At 29.4% G+C, this 14,801-nt stretch overlaps 2 protein-coding genes across 2 annotated transcripts in view; both read right to left on the bottom strand.

Annotated features, from left to right (window-relative positions):
- The window catches only part of LOC142328415 (ras-related protein Ral-a-like), a 31,269-nt gene extending 30,748 nt beyond the window's left edge, over positions 1-521 (bottom strand). The window contains exon 1 of the mRNA XM_075372132.1: positions 393-521. Within this exon, the coding sequence (XP_075228247.1) occupies positions 393-400 (8 nt within the window). The 5' untranslated portion in view covers positions 401-521. The remainder of the gene's footprint in view (positions 1-392) is intronic.
- Positions 1-14,801, bottom strand: part of LOC142328414 (uncharacterized) — a 147,175-nt gene that overhangs the window by 116,648 nt on the left and 15,726 nt on the right. The gene's annotated exons all lie outside the window — the stretch shown is intronic.

Below are 14,801 nucleotides of genomic sequence, written 5' to 3'. Positions count from 1 at the left end.
CAAATGTTTTTTATTGATGTTACTTTTACAGAAATTTTAATTTAATTTTTCCAAGTCATTTAGCAAAAATATAAATGTGTGTTTTGGCCTTTGTAAAACTAATTATAAAAGCAAATGTCTACACACTATTTTCTTTAACCGTATTACTGAATCTCTTTTTTCTTACATGGTACATATGTTCCAAATTTCTTTTTAATTTTACTAAAATACATTTAATTTTTTTTTATGTATTTTTTATTTACATAGTATCTTACACATTAAACTGAATGATATGTGAAGTGTTATATGATAAAACTTTTTTAAATTGTCCTTTTCAATTATCCAGATTTGGCCTTGCAAAGGTCCATCTGGATAATTGGTGTTCCACTGTACGCAAAATCTAACACTCTTACCATTTCATTTTCAACTTTTAAATTTTCTGATTTAACCAAGTCAGTCTCTTCAATCGCTAAAAGATCTTTTATGATATCACCATTACTAATATCAAGCAGTTCCACTTCCAGTTGCAGTAAATCTGCTTGCTGTAATAAAAAGCAAACATGAATGCTACAAAGTAAATGTGATTTTTTTGTATAATTTATAAAATAAAAATAATTGTATCTCTTAATTCGCTTAACACACATAAAGTAAATGTGATTTTTTTGTATAATTTATAAAATAAAAATAATTGTATCTCTTAATTCGCTTAACACACATAAATAGTGCAATCACAGTTAAATTATTACTAATATTATTAGGCGACTTTAATATGCCAGGTTTTGCTAAATGTTATCAAAAAATGCTGCTATTCACCTTTCATATTTTTCTACAAATTAACAATCAAATAATTTGTTAAAACTCTTGCGGTAATTCTCATGATTTTGTTTTTCTAATCTTACTGACACTGATGTTAATACTGGTTATGGTGAAATTTTTTATCATAATAAACATCATTTATCTTAGAGAAAACGTTACCTACAATTTTGAATTCTAATCTTATAAATATAAATATAAGATTTACATAAATTCTTACCAGATATAAAAATATAAATTTTGTAACGTTCAACATTTACTAAATGAGAGTTTGATAGTAAATAATATTTATTTATTTTTTGTACTGCCTGGTAATATTTAAGTTTGTGCATGGAACATGGAAGCTGAATTTTGCAGCATATGCCATGCCTGACTGGGATTTGATATTAATCACCAATACAGAAATTTTTTTGTCATGTACCAAATATACTTATACAAAAATGTAATTATCAAAGCGGTTCTATAGTGAACTTATTATCACAGTTATTAATAAGAAAAATTTCCATAAGCTTCAAAAATAATATAGATCTACTTATTATTAAGACTATTTAACAACAATGTATATGTAAAATTTTTAGTCACAAAGATTTAATTTTTAATTATACTGTTAAAGTTGAGGAATCTTTATCTAATGATTCCAAATATTTCTTTTAAATCTACTAACAAAAATGATGACAGATCTTCTACTTTATGTACTTATGATCTTTTTATGGTTTCATGCCCATTTATCTGAATTAAATAAATAAATGATGTTAAACATTTACCACACTTACAGAAATTGAAAAAAAAATCAAATACCAATTACTCAGCCTTTGCTTGATGATAAAAATGGAAAATTAGCTCTTAACAACAAAGAAAATTGCAAAATTATAGAAAGTACTTCAAAAACTTATTACGTTGTTTGAGTCTAGCGGGTCCATTACTGCCACACACCTCGCAAGCTTATCAGTCGATACGATGTTATATCATTAGATGGTTTACCTAGTTTGATTGGTTTCAGCTATTTTCCATAGATCCAGAAAATATTTATTTTTGAGAATGGATGTAAAGCAATAATAATTAAAACTAGCTAAACAAGACCGTTATGACGATCAAAGTTCACATTGTAGGTAATTTATGAATTAGATGGTATATGAACAATCTCAACAAAAAAAAATATGAGTATGTGTATGTAGTAGTGGAGATTTATGGGTTCAAGCACAAACTTTAATGAATTGAATTAATGAACTGAGAGAATTGAATTAATGAACAGTGACAGAGATGTCACTGTGTGACCTGGGTTTGAAATGAATGATTCATATCGGTCAATTGAATAATATTAAAAAAATAATACGAGTAATATTAAAAAAATTTCTGTAACAACAAATTTTTGTTACAGTAATAAAATTTCTGTTTAGCCATGGGACTTCCAGCGGGGACTGCGTGTGAGGCTAGAGTGATGAGATATATGAGCACCTCATGGGAGGCTAGACCAATTATTACCATCACTGGTAACAAACAGGACGCCCCTAGGGCGCTGTTTTAGGAGATGCAATGTGGTGCTGTTATAATATCTTTGCACACAATCATCCGATTTTCAAAATTCAAATGGAGAATATATATATTATAAATAATAAACTTATAAAGGTACATATTAACCAAAGCTGCAGTAGATGACAGCACTTTTACAAATAATTGAGTTTAACAACAAATTTTTACACGCCAGATAATACTTTACCCATGGGATTTCCATCATTGGCCGTTATGAACAAAATTTATTTACAGGAATTTGAGAGTAGAATAGTATATGGTATTACCCATATTTATAAAATTCGAACACGGGTTTGATACGTGGATGATATTTATATTTTGGTAATCTATGAACCTATTATAAATAATGAACAGTTAATAATTTTAAAAAACTTCTTATAATAATTTAAAATTTACATTCGAAACTGACAAATACAGAAAAAAATTTTTTTTAGATGTTGACAGAAATTAGTAAACGTAATAAAATTATAACACATGTATATAAAAAACCAACAACTAATAAAATAACTATTAACAAAAATTCAAATCATCCTTGGGCGCATAAAATTAATAATAAATTTACAAACATGTTAAATAGAGCATACATTACACACATAATAATAAAAAAAAAACTAGATTAAAGTTATTACAATAAAAAATGGATATAACATGTCATTAATTGATAATAGTTATAAAAAGCAAAATTTTAAATCTAATAATAAAAGCATGTTGATACCTATAAATAATAAAAGTGTTGATGAAAATATTTATATAAAATATTGCTACACTAACAACAATATTGAAAATTTGGTTAACGTCTAAAATGATAAAAAAACAAAATAGCAATTACTTTCAAATTTGCAGGATACATTCATGTTATCCCAGAGAAGCTTTTAAACCATCACCCGAGGCCCTAACTCCCTTGTAAGTTAAGATATAACTTAACTTCGCCCCCAAGGTGGGTGAAGTTATGAATTAAAGATACTCATTAAGGAAAAAATAAACTAATCCTTTTACTTCATTATTATATTTCTGCCCTTAAAAAGAAATAAGTTAAGAATTTTTCATCGTCAAAGGTGTGTGTACTTTAGTTACTATAGTTCCCATTATTCTACCTATTGTAATTTAGTTCCTTTTTCAGATTTCTGTGAAGCCTGAATACTGTAACTATTATTAATCAGTATTATTCTCATAACCATGAGAATAACATACAGTGCGGGAGTCTAGGATATGGAGTCACCTGGGTAGATGGAAACGACAACCAAAGGAAAATCTACAGATGTCGAGGACACCAATCCCCCTGGAAAATTGGGAATGGCAATTGAAGCGATGTCTGCAGCCATGAGGTAGACCTTGAGGTGGCCCCCGAGTTGGCTCTGGGATTCGCATGGGCTGACCTGAGCCTCGAATGGTCCAGGTTCTGGTTAGACATCTAGTCTCTTACCTAACATGTGTTTAATCCCTTTGGGCAACCAAGTTACAGGGTTACAAAAATTAGAAAAAGTTTTAAATGATTATTTTTGAATATAAACTTTTAATAACATTATAATACTGTACAAATATAAAACCCTCTGCGCTACTATCATATTTTTGAAATTGCACTATCAATAACTGAAGGCAAATGTTCACAACAAAAAACTGAAATTATTGACAACATTTTGCACCAGGTGACTCTAGTATGATTTCTTTAGCATTGCTGCATCAGCTCCACAGAGCAGCTTATAACTTATATCATTACTCATAACTTATAAGTTAGCTCATAACTTAAAATATCATTTAATATGGTAAATATGTTAAGTTTTCCTAATGTAAATACAGAATTAAATTTTATTTTATTTTTATTTCAATAATAAAATTATATGTCACAACTCTGTTGAATCTGCATCAGGTTAGGTTTTTATTACTAACTTGATAAATATTCAAATATGAAAAGCCATTACAAATAACAACCGTTTACCCAGAGCTTATTAAAATGATAACTCTATGAAAAAGTTAAAAATACACGCATTTCAGATATCACTGAAGTTTAAAAACAACACTTTTGCCCTTAAACATTAACCGTTTATCATTCACACACAACTTAATAAGTCGATATTAATTAAATAGAAAGAGAATTAAAAACAATTTTTTTTATAACAGAACACACGCGTGCACGCATACACACACAGAAATGAAATTAACAAGAGATTAACCCATGTTTGTTATAATATCCAATAATTATAAATACTTACATGACCCGGATAAAATTCCATCTCTTCTTCTGTCTTCACAGTGTGTAAATCATTTATTTCACGTTCAATGATTTTCATATTAAGATTAATCTGTGGTGAAACTTCATCATTTAATGAGATCTCAGACTCCTTTAAATAAGATAAAAAAAAACCTTATAAAAATTTGAAAAACTAATTATTATTCGACAAATAGTCTTTTTTTATTCTGAATGTAACTTAATAATACCATTATATAATTATATTATGTCATCATAAAATAAATTAGTAATAATAAAACAGATTATACGATAAAAAAAGATGTGTTTAAAGTCTATACAAATTTTTTATAAAAACACATGAAATAATGTTAAGGTAAATATTTAAAAATAAAAAGTCACAAAATGATAATTCACAATTTAGAGGGCACTATTGAAAATTAAATACATGTTAATCGGAATCCAGATAAATTGAGATTTTTTTTTAATTAGTATTATTTAAAAATTCATCAACAACGGAAAGTTGTTTCCATAAAACAAATGTTGAATTGTATTTTAAATAAATTGCTGGAAGATTTTTTCAAATGATTCAGGAATTCAGAAGCACACAAAGGCCCCTTTCTTGTAATCTGAAGTACCATGTCAAGTTACGCGAAAACAGTACTGTTATATGGTTCAGTTTAGGTGGATATTGTTATTTTTTTAAGAATAAGTGACAATTGTTTTTAGTAAAGATTGCACATCCATAAATAAACACAAGGATATTTAATTTCACTTATAAACACCAGTTAATGATCAGACAGCCCAATTTTCTATCTTAAAAGCTCAATCTGACTTTGAGGGAGTGCCAAGATTTGATATTAAACTTTATAGAGGAAATATGTAGACATAATAAACATTTCCTACAAACTTTATACTTCCTATTGACTGCAAAAACAAATCAATCTCTACCAGTCGGTATACAGATCAAGAATAAATGATTGAATGAAAACGACAGTAATTGTTTTATTGTCATAAACATATAACTAAAAATTGATCATTATTACAAAAAAAAAAAAGATTGTAACATTTAAAAACTACTGTAGAGCGACCCATTGTTTATTGATAATAACCATGATGACTATAACAACACATGCCAAGTCTATTGACTTTTGAATGCGCATCATCCTTCTAAATAATTGTTATGATTTTTCTCTTCAACAAAAATTGTTGTCATTGATCTGTGTCTTATTACATATACAGATACACATGAGAACTATTGTAGTATAAATATAAACATGTTTTACACCAAATTAATGTTCGATTTCAACAGTATGATAGTACAGAGGGTTTTAAATTTGGACGGTATAATAACATTGTACAAAATGTATATTCAAAAAATTGTCATTTAAATGTTTTTTTTTTTTTAATTTCTGTACAAAAATCCCACGACCTTGTAACTTGGTTGCCCAAAGGAATTAAGCACGGATTAGATCTCTTAAAAGAGATAGTAAGTGTCAACAAGTATTGCTTTGTCGAAGTGAAGGTTAATTCTAAGAATATGTATTAAATTTATCCCAAATACCATCCAAAAGGACTTTTAATTTGAAAGTTGTTTAAAAAACTTCCAGATTGTTGGCATGCACATATAAGAAATATGACGAGTGAAAAATCACATATACAATCAGACAGCATAAGATTATTTTATTCTGTCTTTAATAAACGAGTAGAATTTTTGCTTTTGCATAACTAATGCTAATTCTCTTATAACATCATATCAGTATGATATGATCGGCTTTCAAACAGATCATAGTACCATTCAACCAACAGATTCATCAAATTTTCCCTAATATTCACAGCTTCAGACAAAAAATTCTGCTCTGCTTGTTCTTCTTGATATCTGCCAACTCTTAAGAAGTGTAACATGCTGGCCTTTATAAAATTAATCCGACATCTACATTATCAGTTTTTTTTTAAGTAATAGATATTTCAAGATTACATTCGAGACTGAATTATCTCTAATATTTTCCGTAACTGTAGGCAATGCTCAAGGAAGTGTATTCTACACGCACTTCCAATACGCTTGTTCTCACAACACTAAAATAGCATATTTATAAGCGATTTGCTTGTAGTGTGTAAAAGTAATTCACAAGTTCACAGCCCCTTCAAGAAGAGTTTAACAACATTGAAGCGTGGCAGAAGTTGTGACAAATAAAGTCTAATGAAAATTAAAAGTACACATTTTAGTTATGCATTTTCAAAGCAGCAACTAAAGTGTTCACCAAAGCATTTTAGTGAATACCAAAATGCTTTGGTATTTACCTTGACAAAAGGCTCACATTTGGAAAAAAAGGAACAACTGAATACTACTAAATTTTGTCAAATGTACTGGATTCTAAATTGAAACTCAAAATTATCTCTGAACAAGATTATTTACAAAGCCATCGAAAATTTGATCTGGACTTATGGCAGAAATATTAACAGGATCTAATATAATTATATTATGTATACAATACAAAGTTTTACACATCATCACATTGCAATAAACCACCTAATAATGTCATTGGCACCGATGAGAAACAGCTGTGAGGTAGACTTTATTTCCTTACAACTTTGTACAATACAAATAACAATGTACACGATTCAAGATACCTATAGTTACAGAAGAAATCTCAATTTTTTAACCAAAACTCAACAGTCATCCAAATGTTCTGACAGTTAATCTTTGACATTTATATCCAATTGACCTTTTTTAAAATTCAAGATCTTTAAGAAGTAAATCCTTTTATGAGAAGTATGATGTAAATAAGAATTAACTTTTGCCGTTGAGGTTTCTCCTTCAAGACAGTTGTAAACATTTATTCATTGTCCTGAACAAACAGATTATAGGTATCTACTTGCATTAAAAAAAAAAGTTTATATAGTTGTTATTTATTTCAACCACATTCTAAAATATGTTAATACGATTTAAAAACATAAACCGTCTAATAATTTCATTTGGAACCAATGAGAAACAGCTGTGAGGTAGACTTATTTCCTTACTCAGTTACTGTCATGTCATAACTGCTTCATGTCGTATCTGTACCAGCGAGTACGATTTGTTCTCATATCCTGATGTCCTTGATGATGTCAAGCAGATGATCTTTGTGTGTGCTAATTAGACAAATCCTAGGTGTTGTTGAGCGAACCACCGAGTTAGTCTAGTGGTAAACGTGTCTTCCCAAATCAGCTGATTTGGAAGTCGAGAGTTCCAGCGTTCAAGTCCTAGTAAAGGCAGTTTACTTTTAAACAGATTTGAATACTAGATCGAAGATACAGGTGTTCTTTGGTGGTTGGGTTTCAATTAACCATGCATCTCAGATATGGTCTACCTGAGACTGTACAAGACTACACTTCATTTACACTCATACATATCATCCTCAGAAATAATACCCGATGATGATTCCTGTAGGTTAAACAGGAATAAGAAAAGAAAAGGTGTTGTTGAGTAGCCTTTGGTATAGGAGTTCATTAAATTGTACTCCCAGAAGTGAAAGGTGTTTTAGTGGTGTTATTTGTGATTTTGGTAATGTCAAGTGTTAGATTACGTAAAATGAGTGTTTCTTAAGATTCATGCGAGTGGGTGTAATTTACTTTTGTAAATTAATGAGTAAATGAGTAATCACGTTTTCAGTGAAGTGTACTTCAACTGTTATAGTGTTTTTACGTTAAGAGTGGCCAGTTAGATTCGACAGGATTGTTACTGTCAGTTTTGTAGTGTACAGCTGTGGCAATATTCTAAACAGGTATTGCCAATTGGAATATTTTCTAAGTCTAAGGTGAGCTATAAGGGGAAATTCCTTCTTTTTATTTTCATTTATCTCCGGACCCCCTGACATCCCCCAAATCATATCCCAGATTTAGGTTTATACATTTTCCGACCCCCCTGCTACCCCAAATAGTGAAAGTGGGTACTCAAATTTCAGATTTTTTTGTGTAATCAGTTTCTGAACTCGGTTTGTTAAAAATAATTTTTTGTAAAAATTTATAAACATTTAAAGTTTATGAAGCCACAGAATTCATTTCTAGCTGCTACGACAGAAAGCGTTCTTCAGTGATGTCTAGGAAGGCGTCTGATGACAAAAAAAGAATAAGTCCAACCAATGGATGTTGCCCCTGGCAGTAAGGATACAGAGACGGTGGTCACTGGTATAGATGTTAAAGGGAAATCGACTGAGGTAAATGGTGTTAAGGCAGCTGACAAGCAACAGGCAAGTGTGTCTGTTGAAATGGATATAGTTAAGTCGACTCCTGAACAGGAAGACGGTAGAGGATGGTTAGTGGTAGAAAGGAGACGGTCAGGTTACTTTGCTTCATGTTTTTTAGAATTTTTATTGGTTTTTCAGTTTGGACTATTGGAACTGTTGGTGAATATATTAGTTCATGTGTTTTAAAGAAAATAAAGTACTATACTGTGTAAGAAATATGAAAAAAACTTATCAAATAATAGTGCCCAAATGAAAATGTTTATATGAATGAAAAATATGTAAAGTAATTTTATCAGTTCTTTTCTCACATGATTACTGTAATTTATACATAATGTACAATAGGCTCATATAAAAACATCAGTCAATTAAGTGAACTTTTATGCTGTAGGCCTAACAGATGGTGTACTTTTTATTAGTAATTAAAAATTTAATTTTCTTTTGTGTATCAGTATTGTACCTCTAAAATAAAAATCACAAATTTTTCCAGAGGGATGACGAATTATTGAACGAGATGAATTAACGGGTAACGAGCAATGGAGGTCCTATTGTAATTATAACCTAATTGAAAACTTCAAGAGTCTACTGCAAAACTGTCAACTATCCACTGTTCTTATTTATTAGTATCGTAGAATATAAATAAGAAAATAAGTATTATTATTTTCAATAAATAGAAAGATAATCGTGGAACTTATGCAATGTTATCCAACCTAATGTTTTTTTATCGTATACGTCATTACTGTTAAATGTTTTGAGTATTTAAATTATAAATTCAGTAATTATTGCAATTATTTATTATTTAAATAATCAAAACATTTATGTTAATTGGTCGAGGTTAGCGAGCTTAGGTTAAGTTAATTTATATCTATAACTATAAACAGCAAACCTTTGGATTATTGTCAATATCGCCCGATATAACTATTATATTATAAACATAATTTAACGAATTAACCTACGCTCGCTAACTTAAGACTAATTAACACAGTAATGTTTTAAGAAATGATTACATTGTATATCAATTAACCGTACAGCATTAGTAATGACAAATTTATCATAAAAAAAAATCTACTTAAATTCTATTAATTTATGTTAGAATGGTATAAAATTACTTACTTGGTCAGATAAACAAAAGTGAACACCACCAAATAAATAATACTTATATTATAATATAAACCCCTCCCACACAAAGGTCTTAGACAAACGTTCACACCATGATGAAAGTAACAAGGTGTAGCATTGCGCTCAGTATTCGGCGCGCATGCGTATACGCTCGTCACAAAATCTCATTTTCTACCGGGTTATTTGAACATTTAAGTAAGGGATTTTGGGACAAAAGTTTTTAGTCGTACAAAAATTTTACAAAATCTTAAATACATGATAATGATTAAACGAGTTAACAATCGAATATTTATGAATGATTATTCACTTTCAATATTAATTAGTATTATTTGGCACTGATAAAGTCGTAATATTTATTAAAAATATTAAAATTTTTTTTTTAATAATCCTTAATATTATTTTCCATTTTTTATGTGAAACTATTTAATGTTGTTAAAATGGAAAATCAACTAAATGGGAGATAACTTATTTCAAAATTGTATAACTATAGATCTGATATTTTTATTTTGGTCGATCTTCAGAATTGATGATTTTTTAGTTTAATTAAAAATATTATCGCAAAACAATTTTTGAAAGAAATTGCTTTTAATAATCTAATTTACACGGGAAAATGAGATATTACTTAATTTTTTACGGATACCAAAATGAATATTACTTTATAATACCGAAATAAAAATAAAATAAAAAGTTGTTTAGTGAATTCGTTCTTATTGAACTGTGAATTTAAGAGAAAATATAAATAAAAATTGCATTTAAACATTAAATTTACTCGATTTATAAACAAAAACGGTTTTTAAAATCGTTATATTCATTTTAACTGCTGTAAAATCCATTTTGACCAAAACACAAAAACATTTCATAAATTTAATCGTAATAAAAAATTATCAGTTGTGGTTTTCCTTTACTGTTCATATAAATATTTATAAATAAAACATATTTAAAGTCGATAAATTAAAAATTTTAGTTAAAAAAATTTAGCAACATAATTCAGATTATTTTGTTACTTTATTTTAAATATATAAACTTTGATTTAAACAAACGCTTTTTCAAACAAAAACAAAGCAAATATTAATCTTAAAATAAATGATTTATCTTTAACGATGGCCTGTTTTTTACATCCTCTGTCTTGCCGACACGAACAGTGGTCATGTACAAGCCTTTCTGTTACGTAGTTTTTTTATAATACTTGTCCTTGAATTGGTTACATACAATAGCGTTTGCGTCTTTGTTTTAACTACTGTCAGAGTTTTAACTGATTTTTTTTAGCACAAGCGGCAGGGTAATTATAAAAAGAGTTTTAGACACTATATATATATATATCTTACAGTTCTATACTTGTTCATCAATAATTTTATGTATATACAAAACTCTTGACCGAACAAATACAAAAAAATTTCAATAAAAAATCCTTTTTTCAGGCTTACTAGGGAATATAGAATGAGAAATGAAATAGTTTCCTGTCCTTACAAAAGACGAATATATATTTTAAATATCGATATACCGATTCAAAATGTTCATTACGATCGCCAAATGGATCGTCTAATTAATAAACATCATTACATTTATAGAAAATATTACTCTTAATTATTAATATTAGTGTAGGAGATTATTTTACATATATCACAGTCACTAGAAGAATAGAAACTTAAATCTGTAAGTTATCTAAATAGACTTTTATAAGCTTTTAGAGTTACGGTCCTTTTTGAATCACCCGGAAGTACTAAGCACATTCACTAGGTGCTAAAATGGATTAAGAGGTTTGTTACTGGCCGCATTGAAAACGTTTACAAGGTCTCCTTAGATTACGGACTTAATATTGTTCGACATTGTGGTTTTCAAAAATTAATTCATTAAAGTCATATTACTATGCCTCTTCAAATGTTGATATTTTTATTATATCTAAGAAAAATTATTCGCAAACTTTGTTAACTTTGGCAGTAAATGAATAATTTTAAGATACAGTTAATACAACTTCAGAAAGAAAATCTAGTAAGACGATAATTTCATTATAAAAACTTTTTATTTCACGCTAATAGGTTAAAAAAGTTTAGAAATATTTTAATATCTACATCGTAACATAAAAAATGAGTCTTGACACAACGGATAGGTACAGAATACTCTTAATTATTAATTCAAGTGTTAAATACATTTAGAAAAAATAAAGGACTAATATAATTTTAATATAAGAAAAAACGCTATTCTAGAGATCGGAAACTCAGTTTAGATTTTACATCTCTTAATCTATATTTTTAATTTTTCTGCATTCTATGTGCAATTTTTGTTCAAAAGAACGGTCACTTATAATTAAAAAAATAACAATATCCACTTTTACCAAAACAGACAACGGAGCTGTTTTCGTTTATAACTCGATACTATATTTACGAGAAAGGGCGGCCTTATTATGTTATCGTTTTAAAAAATTGCCAATCTCATTTGAAAAATCTTTTAACCGATTTATTTAAAATGCGATAAAAAAATTTATTTTACAGGAACAATATTATTCTGTTCGTGAAATTTTAAATGATCCTAATTAAAAACAACAAAAAACACTATTTAGCTGCTTCCCGTTCAACGTATACTGAAAGATATGGTCAAAATAATCTTTAATACTGAAATTGTGAATCATTTTTTAGTAATCTTTTATATTTCATGTAGATATGTCGACATTTTTTCGTGCGTTTGTATTTAAACAATTAATCTGAATTTCAAAAATCTATTTTTTACACAATTTTCGAAGAAAAATACGGTTTTTACTTTCGGTTAGATGGTGGGAGTGAGGGTTGAAATTGAATTTTCTTTACGTTTTGAGATATCAGGAAATTAAATCAAAAAAATAGCACAAGAAAATAAACGTTAGAGAAGTTACAAGACAGGAATGTACAGAAGAGATATTCACGAAAAATATCACAAACTTTCAGGATTTGTTCCGACGCTACAGGCACAAAATAGACAAAAGACTCGGCTTGCTGGTTTCAAATTAAGAAAAATATATTTCCAGAATATTGTATTAAAAGAAAAGCATTCGATATAGTTCTAGCGTTCCGCATATCAGTTACCTCTTTAATACAGAGTGATTCACGAAGTATATGACAAACATTTAGGACGTGAAATACCGATGAAAATAAAGAAGAAAATTTGTACAACTATAGGTTCGGAAACGGCTTCGTTAACAAACGTCGGCTGGCGAAAGGTTTCACCCTTATTTATGTGCCTTCCATCAAATTAAGCTATACTATAATACTGGGATCCAAATTAAGAGGGAACTTTTGCGGTTTTATATGAAATCTGACCTGAAAAAAGGTAGGTCTTATAACTGTACCCACCGGGTTGGTCTAGTGGTGAACACGTCTTCCCAAATCAGCTGATTTGGAAAGCTTAGAGTTCCAGCGTTCAAGTCCTAGTAAATTCGGTTATTTTTACAAGGATTTGAATGCTAGATCGTGGATACCGGTGTTCTTTGGTGGTTGGGTTTCAATTAACCACACATCTCAGGAACGGTCGAACTGAGAATGTACAAGACTACACTTCATTTACACTCATTCATATCATCCTCATTCATCCTGTGAAGTATTATCTAAACGGTAGTTACCGGAGGCTAAACAGGAAAAAGAAAAAAGGTCTTATAACTGTATTTTTTAGTTAGTATTTGAGAAATCTGGGGTAATAAACAAAAGATCGGAGTTGAAAAAAACACTATTTTACGTTTGGTGTAAAATAACGTTGTTAAATCGGTGATAAAAACGCATTAAGGTTTTAAACAAAATTTGTAGAGAATTTGATTCCGAGTAAAACTATGAATAATCTGCACAGAAACAAAAGAATTTCGAAGTTTATTAAAAAAATATATATATATATTTAAAAATGCGACGGATTTTATTAGGTATTAAACGAAACAAAACTACAAAACAAAAGAATTAAATATTTTAGAAAAATAAACGAAACTATCAATAAAACACATTTGTTTCGCGTCGCTCAAGTAGATAAGTGGTGCAAATGACAACGTGTCGAGTCCGTAACCGTGCACACATCGGTTCGAATCCGACTTCACACACGTATTTTTATTTTTTATTTCATTAATTTAAATATATTGATTTATTAATATTTTTTAACCTCTGATTGTAAACATTTTATATGAATACAAACATATTATTGAAATAATAATAAATCTTTTTTTTCCTTTTTTTTGTCTTCAGTCATTTGACTGGTTTGATGCAGCTCTCCAAGATTCCCTATCTAGTGCTAGTCGTTTCATTTCAGTATACTCTCTACATCCAACATCCCTAACAATTTGTTTTACATATTCCACACGTGGCCTGCCTACATCTACATTTATCCTATCCATTTCTCTTTTTAAATTTTCTAACCTACCAACCTTTTTTAAACTTCTAACATTCCACGCTCCGACTCGTAGAATGTTATTTTTTAATTTTCTGGTGACCCATTCCTTTGTAGTCCCCACCCGGTCGGGGACTAGTTTACCTCCGGAATATTTTACCGAGGAAAGCGCCTCCATCATTGCTATATGAAAACGCAGAGAGCCACATTTTCTTGAAAGAAAAAGCAGCTGTAGTTTTCCATTGCTTTCAGCTGCGCAGTACTCAGAGGACTGAGTGATGTTGATATGGCCGTTTAAGTCGTTCTGACTCCCGCCCCTAATAACTACTGAAAGAGCTGCTGCCCTCTTTCAGGAATCATTCGTTAGTCTGGCTCTCAACAGATACCTCTTCGATATGGTTGCACCTTCGGTCCAGCTACTCTGTATCCCTGAGCACTCAAGCCCCCTCACCGACGGCAAGGTCTCATGATTCATAGAGGAGGAATAATAAATCAATATATTTAAAATTAAAAAATGAAAATAAAATATACGTAATTACGGATTAGAACCGATGTGCCTTCTTGTAAGATCCAAATATTATATTAATTAAAATTGTATTTGGCTGTAACTGGAACCA

The sequence above is a fragment of the Lycorma delicatula genome, chromosome 7, assembly GCF_047948215.1.
Source record: "Lycorma delicatula isolate Av1 chromosome 7, ASM4794821v1, whole genome shotgun sequence".
NCBI lineage: Eukaryota > Metazoa > Arthropoda > Insecta > Hemiptera > Fulgoridae > Lycorma > Lycorma delicatula.
The sequence above is the reverse complement of the archived record's forward strand: the minus strand, read 5'-3'. Positions and strand labels throughout refer to the sequence as shown.